The 19993-nt window shown below is 34.9% G+C and overlaps 2 protein-coding genes across 4 annotated transcripts; both read left to right on the top strand.

Moving 5' to 3' along the window:
* Window positions 1-4343: 4343 nt before the first annotated feature.
* On the top strand, window positions 4344-8389 carry LOC109149468 (pentatricopeptide repeat-containing protein At1g74750). Its single transcript, XM_019297251.1, has 2 exons — window positions 4344-4522; window positions 5593-8389. The coding sequence occupies exon 2, from the start codon at window positions 5596-5598 to the stop codon at window positions 8194-8196; it is 2601 nt and encodes an 866-aa protein (XP_019152796.1). The 5' UTR covers window positions 4344-4522; window positions 5593-5595; the 3' UTR covers window positions 8197-8389.
* A 2226-nt stretch (window positions 8390-10615) lies between these two features.
* Window positions 10616-19041, top strand: LOC109149467. Of its 3 annotated transcripts, none has more exons than XM_019297249.1 (14): window positions 10616-13687; window positions 13765-13893; window positions 14009-14200; window positions 14302-14354; window positions 14473-14782; window positions 14955-15039; window positions 15130-15312; window positions 15975-16171; window positions 16304-16516; window positions 16629-16886; window positions 17145-17292; window positions 17532-17665; window positions 18140-18226; window positions 18325-19041. In XM_019297249.1, the coding sequence occupies exons 1-14, from the start codon at window positions 10961-10963 to the stop codon at window positions 18409-18411; spliced, it is 4803 nt and encodes a 1600-aa protein (XP_019152794.1). In that variant the 5' UTR covers window positions 10616-10960; the 3' UTR covers window positions 18412-19041. The 3 variants fall into 3 exon arrangements, with proteins under 3 accessions (XP_019152794.1, XP_019152793.1, XP_019152795.1); XM_019297248.1 differs by having other exon boundaries at window positions 14000-14200; XM_019297250.1 differs by lacking the exon at window positions 16629-16886 and having other exon boundaries at window positions 14000-14200.
* Window positions 19042-19993: the final 952 nt, after the last annotated feature.

Raw genomic sequence — 19993 nt, 5'->3', positions numbered from 1 at the left:
AATTACAAACATTCTATTCAAATACAAAAAGAAAATGTTGAATTAAATATGGACAACATTATTCGAATTATGAAATGATGAGACAAGAAAAAAAGTGGTGAGATTTAGTGCTGAGTGTGATTTCCTCAATGTTGGATTTGTTCTGTCATGCCTATCCATTTATACTTTTTTTTCTGGACTGTCGTTTTTCTTGTGATTCAACTTTAGATTCCATTTGGTACGACACTTTATCAATTTTCTAACCACTACCTAAAGTATCACAGTATTATAAAGATTAGTAAACAAATAAAAAAAGTTTAGATCATTGTTTATTAGTTAAATGTTTTGAAAAGCATTACAAAAGGACATATCTTTGGCTTCCTTTTTACTGTGCTCTTGCTTTTTTTTTTTTTCTTTTTTTTTTTTAAATAAAAATATCTAGCAATATTTTTATAAAAATTATGATTATAATGTACAGAATATCGGTTTTGATAAAAAGGAAACATTTTTTCATTCTAAACATATTTTTTTTTTCAAAGTTCACATAAATAGATCAAAATCATTTTACACGGGTAATAGTTCACCATCACATGAATTTATCTGAAGCAAAACAAAACACGCCCATATTATCATATACCAAATTTGGTTAATTTGAGGGATGAGAAAATAATAACTTATTTTATGAATCTAATAAAAAAATTGCATTATTTTGTTATTAAATTAAATAAACTTTTTATAAGTAATAAATAATATTTGATTTATTGACTTATTCTTTATTTTGCCAATCGGGCTAAGATTTATTATTTGATTTTATCGTTTAGTTTTATTGTGTTGATGGGTTACCAACTTTAACGCAATTGATTAATATATTAATTTGATGGAATTTTTTGAGTATGCATCATGCATACTAATTCCATGATCTGAATGATAAATGAATAATAAATTTACTTGTCTTATTAGATTGTTTATTTGGCTTCTAAATCAGGTGTTCTGTAGTTTTTTTAAGACTTAATGAGTTTTAATTGTTTGAATACGTGTCATACGCATTGAACAATTAAGAGTTTTTTTCTAAAATGGTTCCTCGACTATCGCTCATTCTCAATTTTGCATTTCGACTTTTAATTGCACCCAATGTGGTCCCTTGACTTTTAAAAACTCTTTCAAATTGGTCTTCCGTTAGAAATTCCGTCTATTGAGTGTTAAAATGAAGGGCATTTTTATCTATTTACCTATTATATGCCTAATATACTCTAAAAAATACTCGAGGGACCATTTTGGGAACAGTCGAGGGATCATTTTGAGAAAAACTCATTTATTTATTTCCATTTTTTAAGACTATCAAATTAGAATTTCTATACATTTTTTCTTACAAATATAAATAGTTTAAACACAATCAAACCTCAAAATTTTAAACTTTTTCTACAAATTTTTCACACTCACACCCACATTGTGTGTGTGTGGCATACTTTTGTATGTGATTTAACTTGAAATTGATTGAAAATATTTTGAATGAAAATTGTATTTAATATATATATATATATATATATATATATATATATATATATATAAAGTTAGGTACAAATTCCGGACATCCAAATGTACCCATGTGTAAAAGTGCGAAGATTGACAAAAAAAAAAAAAAAAAAAAAAAGAAGACAAAGTTATATGAATTCCAATAGTTAGGTACGGCGTTTTGCAATTAAATTAATATGAGTATTACGTCTTTTCCAAAATTATACCCTCTCACTTTTATTTCATGATATGACAAACAAGGATTGACTATTTTCATCACGTGGATCTCATAAAATGTGTCTACATCAAAAATTTGTGAGAGAAAATACAAATTGAGAGTAAAAAATGAGAATACAGATAACATTTTCCAATTAATATTTATGTTCTTTTATTGTTGAAGTACTAGAGCAGTAATTAATTTTCACTAAATTCCTAGTTTGTATAGTACGTCCTAAATTTTCATGAAATTGCATAACAGTAGGGTGGGCAGTGGCCTACTGAGCTAGTCATGAAGGCCGCCGGCCGGCCGGCACGCACGACGTGTTACAGCTACAACTAACGGTAGTAAAACATGAACATCATATATTAACGTGTTTAAGTCAAGACATTTAATAAAGTGTTGATTGTTTGTTTATATAATAATAACATTAATTAATATTAATGTCGGGACCGGAAATGGTTGTGGTCCGAACTAGAATAATGGCTCTGCTTAGACCACGATTTGAACATAGCTTTCTATCTCGATCTATCTCGACCTTTAATTTGGAGTTATGCCCAAGTTGAAAGAAAAATGAATGGTGGAGATGCATGTGTTGAAGTGGTCCGAGCGACATTAATCCCCATATGGGACCACTTCGTAATATAAGAAATAATTAACTACATATTCCAAATAAAAAATAAACAATTAACTATTAACTACATAAACTGAAGCACTTGGTAATAATAATAATATAATAAGGGTCAATGTTGGTAAGGTTATTACATTTACATAGCCTGAAGCAAACATGTAATTTTATATTTTCAAATAAATATAACCTTAGTTATATAACTCGAACTAAACACCCAAGTGTAAATACATATTGTGACCCTAGCTAACATAGGACCGTAATAAGATAAATTGATATAAATTACCTATAGTTGATCGGCTTCAATCATTATTGTGTGGACTATGATTGCACAAGCTGTGTGGATCATGTTTTGTATATTATAAAATAACGTACATTTAATACAAAAATAATGTACTTTTAATATATTGATAATGTATATTGTATTAATGGAAAATATATTATTTGAGTATTGAAAGTATATTATTTTATATAATGTACAGTCAGTACACAAATAATGTACATTTAGTATATTAAAAATGTACTTTTTGTTATGGTTCACACAACAGTGTGTGGACCAATAATTTGCCGGTCGGACTCAATTGATAATGTCATTTAATGTACGATCTTGACGTGACAACTCTTTGCAATCGTTATACCTTACACCACGGCGCGCCTCCCAAAACGACATCGTTTTGGGAGCCGCGGTAGGAAGTTGTTGTGATTATGTATATTTATCCACACAATTATGTATATTTGTTCATACAATTATGTATATTTGTTTATACAGTTATGTACATTTTTTATACGATTATGTACATCCTTTTTATACAATTATGTACATCCAAATCAGAAAATTTGTGTGTATTATGTTAAGAGTTGATGTGTATTGTGTTAAAAATTTATGTTTATTATGTATTATGTTAGATTATGTGTATTACCTTTTAAAAAGAGTATGCATATTTTGTTATATAATTATGTACATTCATGTATACAATTATGTGTATTCTAGTATAACATTATGTACATTTTTGAACAGGGTTTTTTTAAAAGAAAAAATAACTGCCATACACTGGGACGGGAAATTAAAAAAAAATAAAATTTAAAACGACGTTGTTTTGCATCTGGACGCACAGTGCAACGCGCGCCGTGGTGTAGGATATAAATTGCCAACTCTTTGATAAGTCTTATAGCCCATGATTGATTGACTGGGCAGGTAGGCCCAAGCATTTGCATGGGCAGAGCGGTTGGGCTTAAGTTATGAGTTTTCATTAATAAGGTTTCTTGATCTTCAAGAAAGAGTCACCAGACGCATTAATGAAAATCTCGTAAACAATATCTCCCAAAAGTCAAAAATCGAAGTCAGCAAAACTATTCATGGTAATAAATAAATAAATATTATTAAAGAAAAATATAAAAGGAGTACAAGAGGACTAGAGGAGTGATCCAGCTACGTGCTTGTCAGAAATGATGCGTGAAGGCACAACCACGTAGCACCTATTACAAACAGAAAAATATTTCCAACTTGTGGTAACCCAAAAGCATCTAAAAAGTTAAAGTCTTACACCCTTACATGAGCTCGTTACATTTTGTTAAAATATTATTGATTTTTTACTTTATATTTAACAATAGTTAATAGTTAAATTACATACTTCTATGCATATATCCTTTTAAGTTAAAAAAATTATAAATAAATTACAATTTGCAATAAAAAAAGTTCATACAATAAATAATAACTTAGGCAAAGTTATAAATAATTTATCACAAACTAATATTGACGTAATCTTTCATATTATATTGATCATTCACAAGATTATAAAAAAGTTCATTATAAAACAATTCTATAGTAACATGATGCCAACTGATAAATCAACCATAATAATTTTTTTTTTTTTGTTGGTCTCCCTTATTAAAAAAAAAAGAAGAAGTTATGATGGAGGAATTAAACTCTTTTTTGAAGGGTAAAAAGAAAAGAAAAGAAAAGAAAGTTCTTAAAAGAAAAAGAAAGTCAGTCATTCATACTCCAAGAGTCACCACACGGGGCTGCCTGCACCCAAATTAGTTGGAAACTCAAAAGGGGCGACGGCATCGGGAGGGAGTCAGAGAACAGCCGCCCTCTCTAACCTTCTCTCTCGAATCCAAATTAGTTTTAATTTCTTCTCTTCACCAATCTTCGTTTCCGGTGGCTCATATATACACCATCTCAGGTACTTCCATTTTTTTGTTGACTCTTCTTCTTTGACTTGGTTTTTCGTTTTTCTGGTGGCTGAATTTCAGCTGCTACTGTGGCGAGTTTCTGGCCTCTTGGTTTTAATGCATTTATAATGGGTGATGGGTTTTGTCTGCCGACTCTTCTTCTTTGACTTGGTTATTCGTTTGTCTTGTTGTTCAACTAGTTCTTGGTTAAGCTGCGTATGCTTTTTGGTTTTTGGTTTTGGTATTTGCAATTTTGAATGTGGGATGTTTTTATTATCTGCTGAAACCGATAAAAAGTGGAGCTTTTTTGTTTTTGTAATTTAGAATGTGGTGATTTCCTATCGTGTATTGATTGCAGCAAAGATTAGAACTTTATGTATTTTTTTTTTTTTTTTTTTTTTTTTTTTTTTGTTTTTCTGGAATCAGATGTGTAAAGGTTAAAGTTTTTCCTAGATTTTTGTTGTATCCGTAGATGGAATGGGTAATTTTTCTGATTACATTAAAGTGAGCTGCGGAGTTAAGCCATTAATCATTATCTGCTTCTAAAGAAAAAGGCCATTATTGAGTATCTTTTTTTCTGCTCTGCCGTGTGTTTCTCTTTACTATACATATCTATCTATGATCTTCTATAAATTGGAACGACTTAGACAAGTATAATTTTGAGGATTGAACTTAGATCAGGCTAGACTTGCAGAACAAGGCTTCTCTTTACATGTCTATAACCTTCAATAAACAGAAATTTTCTGATTACTTGTCCCTGTGAACCACGTATTAATCATGCACTAGTTGATTATGTCCTCCTGGTATGGTAATATAACTATCTCTAGCAGTTTATTGCTGGGCAAGTTTTGTGCTGGCAATTTATTTTTATTTCATCTAAATTCCCTCCAATGCCTTCACATCTTGTATGGTTGATGAAGTAAACTTTGTTGCCTTAGGATTGTCATTTTAATGACTAAGGTTTCAATGCTCTTGCTTCTTGAAGTGCCAGAGTTTTTTTGGTATTACTTGCTGTAGTGTTAACTGATAAATATTTAAACCTAACAGATGTATCTTTGCTGTTTTAAAATTGTGTTTGCAGAGTATGATACGTGCAAAGCAGCTCGGCACCTTATCCCAATCTGCTAGGTCCTTCATCTTAAGTGGTTCAAAATCCAGTGTAGCAGATGGTTCATGTTCTTGTTCTGAGGATGAGAGCTCTATTTCTAGAAGGCCTCAGACAAAGAACAATGTTCGACATCTGGAAATCTCATCCACCTCAGTTTCGAAATCATCTGGAGGAGTAGGCTCCTTGATTTCAAGAGATGGTGTAAAAGGTGTGAACTTTCAGAAAAACGAGAAGCCTAACTACTCAGTTTCTGACCCACAAATTATACCTTACACTAATTCATCAAAGAGAGCAGATTGTGTTAGTTATGGCAGCTTGGAAGCTTCGGAGATTATGCATTCGTCACCTCCCATTTCGGACCAGTTTGTTAGGGCAGGTATTGCAGCAGTCAATTTTTTATCAGATTTGGTACATTATAAAATCCCAATGTCGGATGGCAATGAAGTACTTAAATCATCACCAAATTGTGTGGTTGAGCGCACAAAGCCAATTTCTACTGTGAAACCCTCAACCGTAAAATCTTTCAGAAAGGACCAGGTTTATGGAAAAGCTCCTGCCATTACACCAGCAGCATCAAGCTCTGTAAATAATCCCAGTGATACAGGAGGCAGAGTTGAGAAATATGGTTCAGTGAAAGGCACTAGTTCTGTTCCAAACAATAGAATGGGAAATTTTGTTGAAGATAGACATGCATTTGCCTCGGATTCGCATGACAGAAAGAGGACAGTCCCTCCAAAACCTAGACCTTATTCAGCCCGTTTCAGAACATATGGTCAGGCTTCCCATGGAGAGCGTATAAATGAAAGGCCAGAATGTTTATCCCGGCCCATTCGAGAGACTAAAGTTAATACCGAAGTTGCTACAAGGTCCAGACAATTTTCAAGTTCTGCCTCTCTTGTAGATAGAGTTTCTCACATTTTACAACATATGAGTTGGGGCCCCGAGACAGAAGATGCTCTTTATAAACTCAATCGTCCATTGGATGCCTATCAAGCAAACCAAGTTCTCAAACGACTCCAAGATCATTCAGTGGCACTAAGCTATTTTTACTGGTTGAAATCCCAACCCGGATTCAAGCATGATGGTCATACTTACACCACCATGGTTGGCATCCTTGGACGTGCTAGGCAATTTGAGGCAATAAACAAATTGCTTAGACAGATGGTGGGTGAAGGGTGTCAACCAAATGTTGTGACATATAACCGTCTTATTCATAGTTACGGACGAGCAAACTACTTGAACGAAGCATTGCGTGTCTTTAACCAAATGCAGGAAGCAGGGTGTGAGCCTGACCGTGTTACCTATTGTACCCTCATTGACATCCATGCGAAGGCCGGATATCTTGATGTTGCCATGGACATGTATCAAAGGATGCAAGAGGCTGGGCTATCTCCCGACACATTCACTTACAGTGTTATTATTAATTGCCTTGGAAAAGCAGGCCATTTGGTTATTGCTCATAAGCTATTCTGCGAAATGGTTGATCAGGGGTGTGTGCCAAACTTGGTGACTTATAATATTATGATTGCCTTGCATTCTAAGGCAAGGAACTACTCTAATGCATTGCAGCTTTATCGTGACATGCAGAATGCTGGGTTTGAACCAGACAAGGTAACTTATAGCATTGTAATGGAGGTTCTTGGCCATTGTGGTCATCTACAGGAAGCAGAGGTGGTGTTTTCGGAGATGAAGAGGAAAAACTGGGCACCTGATGAGCCTGTATATGGCCTCCTGGTAGACCTTTGGGGAAAGGCTGGTAATGTAAAGAAAGCGTGGGAGTGGTATCATGCCATGGTTAATGAAGGTTTACGTCCAAATGTGCCTACTTGCAACTCCCTTCTTAGTGCTTTCCTTAGGGTACACCAATTGTCAGATGCTTATAACTTGCTTCAAAGCATGCTCAATTTGGGCCTAAATCCCTCTTTGCAAACCTACACCCTTCTCCTTAGCTGCTGTACGGAAGCCCAAACATCATTTGACATGGGATTTTGTTGTGAGCTTATGGCAGTCACCCGTCACCCAGCTCACACGTTCCTGCAGACCATGCCATCTGCTGGACCCGATGGGCAGAATGTGAGGGACCATGTTACCAGCTTCTTGGATTTGATGCACAGCGAGGACAGGGAGAGCAAGAGGGGGCTTGTTGACGCGGTTGTTGATTTCCTGCACAAATCAGGACTCAAGGAGGAAGCCGGGTCTGTCTGGGAGGTAGCTGCACTGAAGAACATCTATCCAGACGCATTGAGAGAGAAAAGTTCCTCTTACTGGCTTATTAATCTTCACGTGATGTCTGAAGGAACTGCCGTGACTGCTCTGTCAAGGACACTTGCCTGGTTCCGGCAACAGATACTTGTCTCGGGGATTCACCCTAGCCGCATTGATATAGTAACCGGTTGGGGGCGAAGGAGTAGGGTGACAGGGACATCACTAGTGAGACAGGCGGTGCAGGAGTTGCTCGACATATTCAGGTTTCCATTTTTTACAGAAAACGGGAATTCTGGGTGCTTTGTCAGCTGTGGAGAGCCCCTCAATACATGGTTGGTCCAGCCATACGTTGAACGGATGCATTTGCTGTAATCTATATGATGTCTAGGCTTCTTATTCTAAGAGGAACTAGCATTTAGTTAGTTTATTATTCCTATTATTATTATGTGCTGAACTCAAGTTAGGTTTCTTGCTTTCTTGATCTTGCTGGCATGCAGTTTCTGCTATGTATCCTTCAAGGTTTGTTGGAAGGATTTTGAATGCCAAAGTTTTGAATGTTAATGTGTGGAGTGTGTTGAAGATGTGCAGCCCAACCTGTTGACAACAAAGTGTGACAACCTAATTAGCATGATAATTAACTTCTATATCTATGTGAATTTTTTTTTTAGTGTAGCCCAGTGTTTCTACCGTCAAACACAATGACTAATCTCCTTGTTGAATTGTAGATACTTCTATTAGGTGGGACACTTGTCCTGAAGATTTAAGGGTGCTCCATACCCAAAGTCGATGATTGAATTCATAACTTTTTGTTAAGGATGGATGAGTCTTTTTCACTCAACCACACTCTCAGGTTTCTATATGTATGTCGTCAATTATGATATAAAATATCTTTTATTATTGATGATAGATTGTCAATTATGATGTAAAAGTTCTCTAATCGCTAATGACACATTACCAATCATGATGCAAACGCTCTCTTATCGTTAATGACACATTGTCAATCATGATGCAAAAGCTCTTTTATCGCTTTTAAGTTTTAACATATGCAAAGTGAGTTTTTCTCGTTCCTATACTATTTAATTTTTAATGTAGTTATCAATTAACATTTTTTTAAATAAACGTTAAAATTGATTGAGTATGCACTTTTAGGGTCTTTATTCTTTATCATCAGAAAAATAAATCACACCTTAACCACTCCATCTTTTATAACGTTTATAATTTTTTGTACCCGCATTCAATTTAATGTCTAATTTAGATATTTTGTCATTTTCGTATATTTTTCTATAAATGAGAGATTTTCCTTTTTAGTGCAAAGTGGTCCTGCTGTCACAAGTATTTTGTTTTGATAAATTTCACCAAATCGATTATTAGTATACTTCAATATACACGCTTTATTAAATTAATCAGCAAAAAGCTTCACTAAATATACAACATTAAGAAAAGTTGGTCCAACCGTCCAACAATAATATTTAGGCCAATTAAACTAAAGATGTGGTTGATTTGTGAAATCAAAAGCTTGAATCTTTTTGATTGAAAGTAATGTTTGTAACTGTTATTTAAAGATGTATTATACAAAATTTATTTCTAACAATCACAATTCTTTAACTTTTTTTTTTTTTTTTTTTTTCATTTTAAAATGTATAGACACAAATTATCCTTAACAATCACGTAGCTTTATTATGATTATTTTAAAACCAATCATGTACCTTTAACTTAATTCCATGAAATTCAAAACGTTAAAGTTGAGCAAAAGCAAGAGAATGCTTTAAGCAAAATATATTATAATACATTTAATTTAATTTCTAGCAAGTATTTGCATCACATACTTTATTACAGAGTATTATTATTATATTTATTGACGCTCACTGTACAATAATAACAATATTGACTAATAATACATTTTGGCAGCCATATTCTAAAAGTATGATAGTGCAAAAGATACTAAAAATTTGTTACAAGTATATTTTAGAGATTATGGCCCTGTTCGGTAAAATGGATGTTAGCTGATAGCTGTTTGCTGTTAGCTGATTGTGTTAATTAGAGAGTATAAATAGTTGATATTAGTTGATGGTAGAAAAATGTTTGGTAAATTAGCTGTTAGCTGATAGCTGTTTGATATAATTTATTTTCTCAAAAAGCGAATTGAAAAAGTTACTATGAGTAGCTTTTTTAATTTTAGCCTTTGGAGTTGTAAAAAGCTAATTAACCAAACATTTATATTGATATTTTAACCAAATCAAACAATTAATAGTGGTCAAATCAGTCAAAATTGACTTATAGGCAAATTTTTTACCAAACTGGACCTATATCCAACAAATAACTATAACTTATTTAGTTTATTATAAATGTGACGGTTCAAACTATAATATTTTAACATGTAGTTTGATTTTGAAATTGTTTAATTAATCTCTTTTATATATATATTAGATATTAGATGATGATGAAAACTTATAATTATATTCATGTGTAATAGCTCGTAAACTACATATGAAAGATATTCACACTAAAAAAATTATATGTAACGTCTCAACTAATATGATGTTAGTAAGAATCCTTTTTTGGCAATTCGTTATTATTATTTTATTATTATTATTATTATTATTATTATTATTATTATTATTCCGTAAATTTTTGGTGTAAAAAATACACATGCTTATATAGTAAATTTAGTTACAGACTTAGAATTGAAATTAAATATTTAAATTAAATTGTATAAAAATAAGGACAAAAATGGTGGTATAATAATGAAATGTGCTGTATTAATCTGGCAGCTGCTAATCAATCTTGGAAATTCCCATTTTGCCTTCTTTCTTACTTTCTTGGCCAACACAGTGCTTCAAACTCTGGACTCCCCAACTGCACACCTTCCCAGAACTCAACCACCCCGCCGGTTTGGTGTGATAGATAGATACAGAGGACGGCGGTTATAGTCGTACTGGATATATATACGGCGGTGCTCCGACTTCCCGATCGATCATCTTCTTGCTTCCGATTTCCTCTGCTGCTGTCTTTCTTCTTCTTGCACTTGTGAGTCTTTATCTTCTTGATATCGCATTACGCATATCTCTACGTACACAGACAGTTGTATAGATGCATGTGTAGAGTTTATGCAAATAAATTGATATAGAACAAATTGATGGGGCGCAAGAAGCGAAGCGTCGTTACTCACTCTAAACCCTCAGGTTCGCCGGCGGCGGGTGCGGCGGCCGCCGACGGACGAGCGCCGCCGCATGCACCGCTCGAATCGGAAACTCTAGTTGAATCGGAAGGCATTGCCTCGAAAGTTTATGCTAATATCAAGCTTGAATGCGAGCGGGCTCTCAACTCCCTTCGTATAGGGAACTATAACAAAGCCCTAAGGGTGTTGAAGGACTTGAGTTTGAAGCACTCTAGCTCACCTTCTGCTGCTCTGATTCACCGTATCCATAGCACGGTTTGCGTTAAAGTCGCCTCTATATTTGATGATCCCAATACGAAGCAAAAGCATATGAAGAATGCCATTGACTCAGCTAAGAAAGCAACAACAATGTCCCCAAACTCAATTGAGTTTGGACATTACTATGCGAATTTGTTGTATGAGGTGGCAAATGAGGGAAAAGAGTATGAGGAGGCTGTTCAAGAGTGTGAGAGGGCATTGGCAATTGAAAACCCTGTTGATCCTGGAACGGAAAGCGTAGTGCCGGAGAGTCAGCTGATGCCACCCACTGCGCAGAGTCGGATTATGCATGTGCAGAATGATCTTAGGAATTTGATTCAGAAGTCCAACATTGCTTCTATTTCTACTTGGATGAAACATTTGGGCACTGTGGACGAGAAGTTTAGGGTAATACCAATCAAGAGGGTGCCTGAGGACCCAATGGCAGTACAGGCAAAAAGGCCTAATGAGATTAAGAAGGCAACTAAGACACCTGATGAGAGAAGGAAGGAGATTGAGGTTAAGGTGGCTGCAGCAAGACTATTGATGCAGCAGAAGTCAGAATTGTCCCGGTTACAGAAGGATGGAGATAAGGGCTCACAGGAGGATGGAGATAAGGGCTCACAGGAGGATGGAGATAAGGGCTCACAGAAGGATGGAGATAAGGGCTCACCGAAGGATGGAGATAAGGGCTCACCGAAGGATGGAGATAAGGGCTTAGATCCGTCTGCAGCATTAGGGCAGAAAGGAAGTGAGAGAAGGAAGAGTGGTAAAGTCAGGAGGAAAGCATCTTCCACAGAGAGAAGGGACTGGGTCAAGACTTACTGGAATTCAATGACTATGGATATGAAGAAAGAATTGCTTAGAATCAGGATTTCAGATCTCGAGAGTCATTTCAGTTCATTGAAAAATGGCTTGGCAAGGGAAGTGCTATCTGAAGCTCTACTGTTTTCTGAAGTTAATAAAACATGGAAATTTTGGACATGTTGCCATTGTGGCAAAAAATTTGCAGACCCTGAACTGCACATTCAACATGTCATAAGTGAGCACATGGGGAGTTTGACACCTAAACTCCAGACAGTTCTGCCTCAAAATGTTGATAATAAGTGGGCCAATATGCTTCTAAACTGTTCTTGGAAACCATTAGATATTAATGCAGCAGCAGAGTTGCTTGAGAAACAGTCAAAACCTCAGGAGCGTGGTCCTCTTCATGAAACTTACAAAAGGAATGAAGTGGATCAGTCTAAAGATGATTTTTCTGATGATGAATGGGACCTCTCACCTAGAAAGAAGAAATTGGATGATGGACACAATGGTACTGATGTTGGGGGCAGAGAACATGTGGAGACCTCAGATACTGAATGGATTGACTTTGATAGTAGTGGGGGCACCAAGGATTGTTTTCTCCCTGCCTGCTGGCCTATATCTGATGACCCAGAGCGTGCCAAGCTACTGGAAAGGATATGTAGCGCATTCCAAGCACTTATAAAAAATAAATACCTTGCTTCAAGTCATTTGGACAAGGTTATGCGTTTTGCAGTGGAGGAACTACAGGGTGTTGATAATGGTTCTCAGCTGCTTAACTACAATATCAATCAAACTCCCTTGTGTATTTGCTTTTTGGGTGCCCAAGAACTTACCAAGGTACTGAAGTTTCTAGAGGAGCTTTTACAAAGTTGTGGAATAAGTAGGTATTCTGAGAGAAATAATGATATAGAAGACACAAATGTTGTGACTAAAGTTGCTGATGCTATGGAGAAAATAGTTTTCAGTGAAGATGGTTCATGTTTATTGTTTGATGAGCATTTCCTGCCACTCAAGCTTTCTCCTGGCAGGCTTCATGATGTGGTTACTGATGATAAAATTGCAGCAGTTTCTTCTAATATACCTTATGATAATGGAGTTTTACTTGATTCAGATGCATTTTTGTCCTGGATATTCATTGGCCCATCAAGTGGGGAACAGTTGGAATGCTGGTCACAGTTAAGAGAAGAGAAAGCCCGACAAGGTACAGAAATTCTTAAATTACTTGAGAAGGAATTTCATGACCTCCAGGGATTGTGTGAGAGAAAATGTGAGCATTTAAGTTACGAGGAGGCAGTGCAGGCAGCAGAAGGTCTCTGTTCAGAAGAGGCTAAGAAAAGAGAGCATGCAACTGACTTTGTCCGCCAAAGCTACGATGTTGTTTTGAAAAAACGGCGAGATGAGCTCATTGAAAATCGTCATGATGATGCAAATATAAGCCATGGGATTGAGGTGGATGCCATTACAAATGTGCTAAATGATGCGGAGTCTCTTAATGTCAGTAAGTTCGGGTATGAAGAAACTTACAGTGGTACGGCATCTCATCTCTGTGATTTAGAATCTGGTGAAGATGATGATTGGAGGGTGAAGGATTCATGTGTAGAAGTTGCAATTCAGAGGCAGAAGGAACACAACTCAGTTGAGGTTGATCATTAATTTTGGCTTCCCTAACTATTTTGACAATAGCATGCTCTTTTTATTCTAACTTTTCCTCAATGCAGCTGAGCAAAATTGATGCAAGAATCCTGCAAGTTGTTAGTGGGATGCGGCAATTGGAAATGAAGCTTGATCCTATATCTGGCAATGATTATAGGCGTGTTTTAGTACCCCTAGTGAAGTCATTTCTGCGGGTTTGTAAATGATTTTATCTGCATTTATAGCAGTTGTTTACTTGCTCCTGGAGTGATTTATGTTTCTCTCCCCCTTTTCTTTACCTCTTTATTCACACGATGATAGTTCCTTCAGGCCTACTTGGAGAATTTGGCAGAGAAAGATGCTACGGTGAAATCTGATGCTGCAAGAGAAGCATTACTGGCAGAACTTGATCGTGATTCAAAGAAAAGCTCTGCTGGGGGAACTGATAATGTAAAACATGTAACTGAGAAGACAAAAGATAAGAAAAGGAACAAGGACCATCGAAAAAACAAAGATTCAAAGGTTAACTAGTAGTATCAAACATTTGTTTATTCTTTTTGGTGGAATTTTATTCTCTTGCTGTTGCAAAGATGATTGATTCTGTTACCTCTTATCTTTTTCAGGCTGCTGTTGGGAATGTGCTACCCATTCAACACCATGAGACTACCAAATATGTGTATGTCTCTCTATAACCAAGAGAACATTTTATTTTTAAAGTTTAAACTTTCTATAAGAAGATTTGAAGAATACTGTAAACCACCTTTAATATTCTGCAAATTTCTGTGCTTTGACAGCTCTTTTCCAGATCCTAGTGATGGAGAAAATCAAGAGGATGAACCTGTTGATGCCGTGAGCAAAGATTCTCCAAGTCAGGAGGAGTACAAGCGTAAAATTGAACTTGAAGCAGAGGAAAAAATGCTTGAAGAAACATTGGAGTACCAAAGACGAATTGAAAATGAGGCTAAACTCAAGCATCTTGCTGAGCAACATAAGAAAGCTGTTACAACACTTCCAGAGAAGATGCCTGCAGAAGTAACACCTGATGCTTGTTTGAGTCACGAGGAAGATCAAGATACCAATGAGCAACAGGAAAGTACTAAGAAGGTGATTGCTTTTCTTCATTTTTATATGTTGTACACTTGTACTAGACATGACTTTTTTTCAACTTTTACCAGAGTATGTGGCTTTGAATGATCTTTTTGTTCTCTTAGTAAGATCACTTGATAATTTTTTGGCTCATTTTAAGAGATTGTAACATAAGCCGTTACAAGTGTAGGAGTCAATGTTGCCAAAGAATGAATCTCCTCACATTTCAGAAGGTCTTCTAAAGAACACTGCCAATGTTGATGTAAAGAGAGCTGGTATAGCTCTTAGCCAATATGAGAAAAACTTTACTGGACTGGGATGATGCTATTACAAGTTTTAAATACCTTTCGTCTTCTCTTTTTCAGAGATTCATGATGGAATGCCTGAGGATAATAGTCATAATACTCTGATTTCTGATCAAGGGACTGGAAGACAAAGCAGGCGTCGGAAGGGCTTGACAAAATCTCATGAAGGAAAGCGTCAACCTGTTTCTTCCGGAAGGGAGAAGAAAAGAGCTGGTGCACTGATATCATCAGACCATACGCAAGGTCAGTAGAAATGTAAACTTTAACATATTTATATTTTCAACCCTTCTTTATGATGAATCATATATTTCAATTTAAAAACTCTATTTAAGTGACTTTAAGAAGAAACACTATTTAAGTGGCTTGTAGTAACTTGTGCTTGTACATGGTATAATCTAGTTTACCGCTTAAATTTAATGGTATGGTTGAAAGTGGCAGGACCAATGAAGTTAAAGCTTTAATATGATACATTGAGAATATGAATGCCTCTGTATTGTAAGCCGTTACCCTGACATAGAAGGATAATATAAAAGCACAATATTGGTGCATTTGTAATGACATGGCATGTGATTTTTAGTTGGGAGCGAAAGGGTGGTCTTCCAGTATCTCTGTGGCTTGGGGGTCAAGAAGAAAGGAAAATCCCCATATTGGTTTTTGTTTGTTTGTTTGTTTTTTATTTTATTTTTTTATGAGGATATCCCCATGGGATTTGAGTTAAATATGGTAGAGAGTGGCTTCCAAATGCAAGATTTGCATCAAAAGGAGTGCTTATAAAGTATGGTATCTGATCTGGTAGGAAATTTATCATAATTGCATCGACCTATAAGTTGTTGGTCATTGACTTGAATGATCAACTAGAAAAGATCTATTTTCAACGTTTTGACTATTCTTATCTTATTTGTCAGACACATTCCATGCACATCAAAAGTTGCCCTCTGTGCCTCGTTCGGGGATGCCATCAAAGATGTCCTCGGAAATGGACAATTCTAGAGTTTCACCAAATGAAGTGTCCACTGGGAATGTTCCTGGAAGTAATGTATATGGGGCTGGGCTACAGAATGAAATCGGAGAATACAATTGCTTCCTAAATGTCATTATCCAGGTGTGCAATAACAAAATATGTTGAACTATTCAGTATGTGATAACGTGATGGATTTTACTTGTGTTTCTTATAACTTGCACATTCTTCTTAGGGGCTGTGGTCTCATATATTTATTTTGCTGTTATATTTCAGTCATTGTGGAATTTAAAACGCTTCCGAGATGAATTTTTGAGATCATCATCAGAGCATATTCACGTTGGCAATCCTTGTGTTACATGTGCTTTGTATGATATTTTTACTGCTCTGAGCATGGCATCTTTGGAAACACAAAGAGAAGCTGTTGCTCCTACTTCCTTGAGGATTGCCTTGAGTAACCTGTACCCTGATAGTAACTTCTTCCAGGAGGTAAAATCAGATTATTTCCTTTACCTTCGGTTAAAATTTTCACTAGTTTTTACTAAGAGATTTTAAACCCATGGTCTAAAGTCAGTGTCAACATGGTTACTGTCACCTACAGGGGCAAATGAATGATGCTTCTGAAGTACTAGGTGTAATATTTGATTGCCTTCATCAATCATTTGCTTCAGCTTTGGGTGCTTCAGATAGGTGCATTGGCTCTTGGGATTGCACAAGCAGTGCTTGTATTGTGCATTCTCTTTTCGGAATGGATATTTTTGAAAGGATGAACTGCCCCAGCTGCAAATTAGACTCTAGACATCTGAAGTACACAACTTTCTTTCACAATATTAATGCCAATGCCCTCAGAACGACAAAGGCATGTTCTCTAGAATACTGTTTTAATAATAATAATAATAATAATAATAATAATAATAATAATAATAATGATGATGATGATAACAATAATAATAATAATAATAATAATAATAATAATAATAATAATAATAATAATAATAATAATAATAATAATAATAATTAGTTTGTTGCCATTGTAGTAATCTTAAAGTTGAACATATTTATGATGGGCGGGGATGTGGTTTTTGACTTAACAATAGCTTCTGTTCTTACCTTTCAGGTTATGCATAAAAAAAGGTCATTTGATGAGCTTATGAATCTTCTTTTGAGGGACTACCTGTTGGTTTGTGATCCAGATGCCAATGGATGTGGGAAACTTAACTGTATTAATCATTTCCTGTTAACTCCACCACATGTCTTCACGATAGGTATTACCTTTTTTCCTTTTCTGGTGCTTCGGGTGGCTCAGGTTACTTGTGTATTTATTTATTTTCTCTTGTTTATTGTAATAAGGTGTGTTCCACTTTCACTCAATTTTCATGAGAGTTGTAGTATTGAGAATGTCAGAAATTGGGAAAAGTTGAATTTGATGAAAAGCTGGAGAAAGTTCCAAAAATTCCTTACTTTATTTATTTTTTATTTTAATGCTTTATTTGTTTTCCTGCAGTAATAGGTTGGAAGAATACTTGTGAGAGTCTTGATGACATAAGAGCAACATTGTCAGCCTTATCTACTGAGATTGACATCAGTGTCCCTTATCACGGTCTAGACCCAAAGAACAAACATCACCTAGTTTCAGTGGTAAATCTCTGAAACTAGTGCAATTTTATTTGTGGTTGTGTGTTTTCTCAAGTCTTTTATCTATTTTATTACATTGTTGTCAGAGTGTTAGTTCAACTAAGATTTTATTTATTTATTTTGTTTTATTAGAAAAACATTAGTTTTTTATCAGAAAATTGATATCAAATTATCAGATAAACTGATGCAGTGATGCATGAATGCATTGGAATTACATTTTGAAAATGTCACCAACATTTAAAAAAAATAAAACTACAAAAGCCATCAACAATTGATAACCTAAAGAAGCAACACCACTGTTCCACTCCACTTCAATCTCTGCCTCATCTTTCTGTATTTCCTCTTCAAACTTCTCCTGCCCTTCTTCCACTTTTTTCTCATCCTGAAGATGATGTGGCAATATTTGTTTATTTATTTATTTATTACTATGGTGGATGTGGATTTGACTGATTAATGATCCTCAAATATTAATTTCAGGTTTGCTATTACAGACAGCATTATCACTGTGTTGCCTATAGTCGTGATCATGAGAAGTGGATCATGTACGATGACAAGAATGTAAAGGTAAATTTCTGTTCCATTGTCCTGTGTGTCCTTTCAGAGTTTTTTTAATCATTATGGATGTTGATCTCTAGGTGTCATCATGGATATTTGATTTTTAGGAAATTGGTAGCTGGGATGATGTTCTCATGATGTGTATAAAAGGGCAATTGCAACCTCAAGTCCTTTTTTTCGAAGCTGCAAATTAATTTTGCATGCACGGAACAGTTTTGCTAGTGAGTTCTACAATTTTTTACCTCACATTTGTAAATGTCATAGAAATTACAAAGCAATAGATACAGTTAGAAGTTCAGACATGATGAAGAGAAGTTGGAGTGCTTGGCCTGGAAAATCATGGGTAACCAAGCTAGCATAGTTTCTGTAACCCTTGACCGTTAGGATACTATATGGGTTGTGGTAAATCAAATCTCTAATAAGGTGGTCTGGTAGAAGTACTAGCCCACCAGTTTTTTGGCGGCTTTCAGCGGGGCTGAGTTGCAAGCACCAGTGGATATTGGTTGATTTTACAGATGTATACAGGAATCACTTCAAACACCACTTTGAAAATAAGAAAAAGAAAGGCTTTTGTATAGATCTGAGGATGAGTCTGTAGTATTCTAGTCATTGCAGTCTATAGTAGGGAGAAAATTTTGTATGGAAAAATTTTGTTGTTGAATATCAACCTATTCTCACGTTTGTATGTTGTGATGGTGAGGAAGGAAAGAGACTCTGATCTGTTCTTCATTTTTACCAGAAGAGAATGTTGTGACTTGTGATGTCGACAACTAGTCAACTAATACACATGTTATTGTTCATCTATGGAAAATTGAATTTTCATATTGTTTTGTTACGTATTTATTTTTTTTTGCCCATGAGTTTGATGTTCTTCCATATGGTGTTAGACCTCTACTTATAGTTGATTGGGTTGGTGTTTTGTGACTTTATTTTTGTAGTTTCTCTTAATATGACTTTTAATATAATTTTTAAATATACACATTTTATATTATGTACTAATATTAAATATAACATTATGAAATTTTAATTAACAATAACTTTAGTTAAATCTTACTAATAAAGATATATTGAGTGGGACGAAAGAAGTATTACTTAACCGTGATTTATTGTCAATCATTCTATCATGATTTACTTTGCATATTGGACTACTGATATAAACAGCATTTTTAATACACTAAATGTTTCGTTTTTAAAAGACATTTTATTTGAGTGCTAAAGGTAGATTATTTGGTAATTGGTATACTATCAAATAATAATGTGCATTCAATATATAAATAATATACATTCAATACACAAATAATGCATATTCATTTGTAGTCCACAATATAATTTGTCATTTACGTGACGTTTGTTTCACTAAATTGTCATTTTGTGAAATAGATCTATTCCACTATTTACATCAATTTTTAAAACAAGAAATAAAATTTCACTGTCTATTCTCTTTGCAATGAGAATAGTCATTCTCAAACCCTATTTTGTATTAGCTATTGCTAAATTTTAACTCGTTAGCAATAACTATTTTTTATTATTCAAAAACTACCCTTATAAACCTTTGATAGACAACTAAATGAACCCAATTCGTGTACAATTGTGAAAGTGCAGTTTGGTCACTGAACGAAAAAAAATTGTGCAATTAGCTAGGCCACTTAACATTTTAAATGTATACAATTTCACCTGATAGCATGTTAACACCCCATCTAACATATTGCATGTTGACATGGACGATGATTTTACAATTTTTTTTAAATTTCATTTTCATTTTTAAAAACCCTTTTC

Source organism: Ipomoea nil, unplaced genomic scaffold (assembly GCF_001879475.1).
Source record: "Ipomoea nil cultivar Tokyo-kokei standard unplaced genomic scaffold, Asagao_1.1 scaffold2159, whole genome shotgun sequence".
Taxonomy (NCBI): Eukaryota; Viridiplantae; Streptophyta; class Magnoliopsida; order Solanales; family Convolvulaceae; genus Ipomoea; species Ipomoea nil.
This window is presented reverse-complemented; position numbering and strand designations above follow the sequence as displayed.

Coding starts and splice junctions, on each gene's coding strand:
- LOC109149468 (XM_019297251.1), top strand. CDS start 5,596: ATGATACGTGCAAAGCAGCTCGGCACCTTATCCCAATCTGCTAGGTCC.
- LOC109149467 (XM_019297248.1), top strand. CDS start 10,961: ATGGGGCGCAAGAAGCGAAGCGTCGTTACTCACTCTAAACCCTCAGGT. Junction 14,201..14,301: donor GAAAAAACAAAGATTCAAAG/GTTAACTAGTAG, acceptor TATCTTTTTCAG/GCTGCTGTTGGGAATGTGCT. Junction 16,172..16,303: donor TCCTAAATGTCATTATCCAG/GTGTGCAATAAC, acceptor GTTATATTTCAG/TCATTGTGGAATTTAAAACG.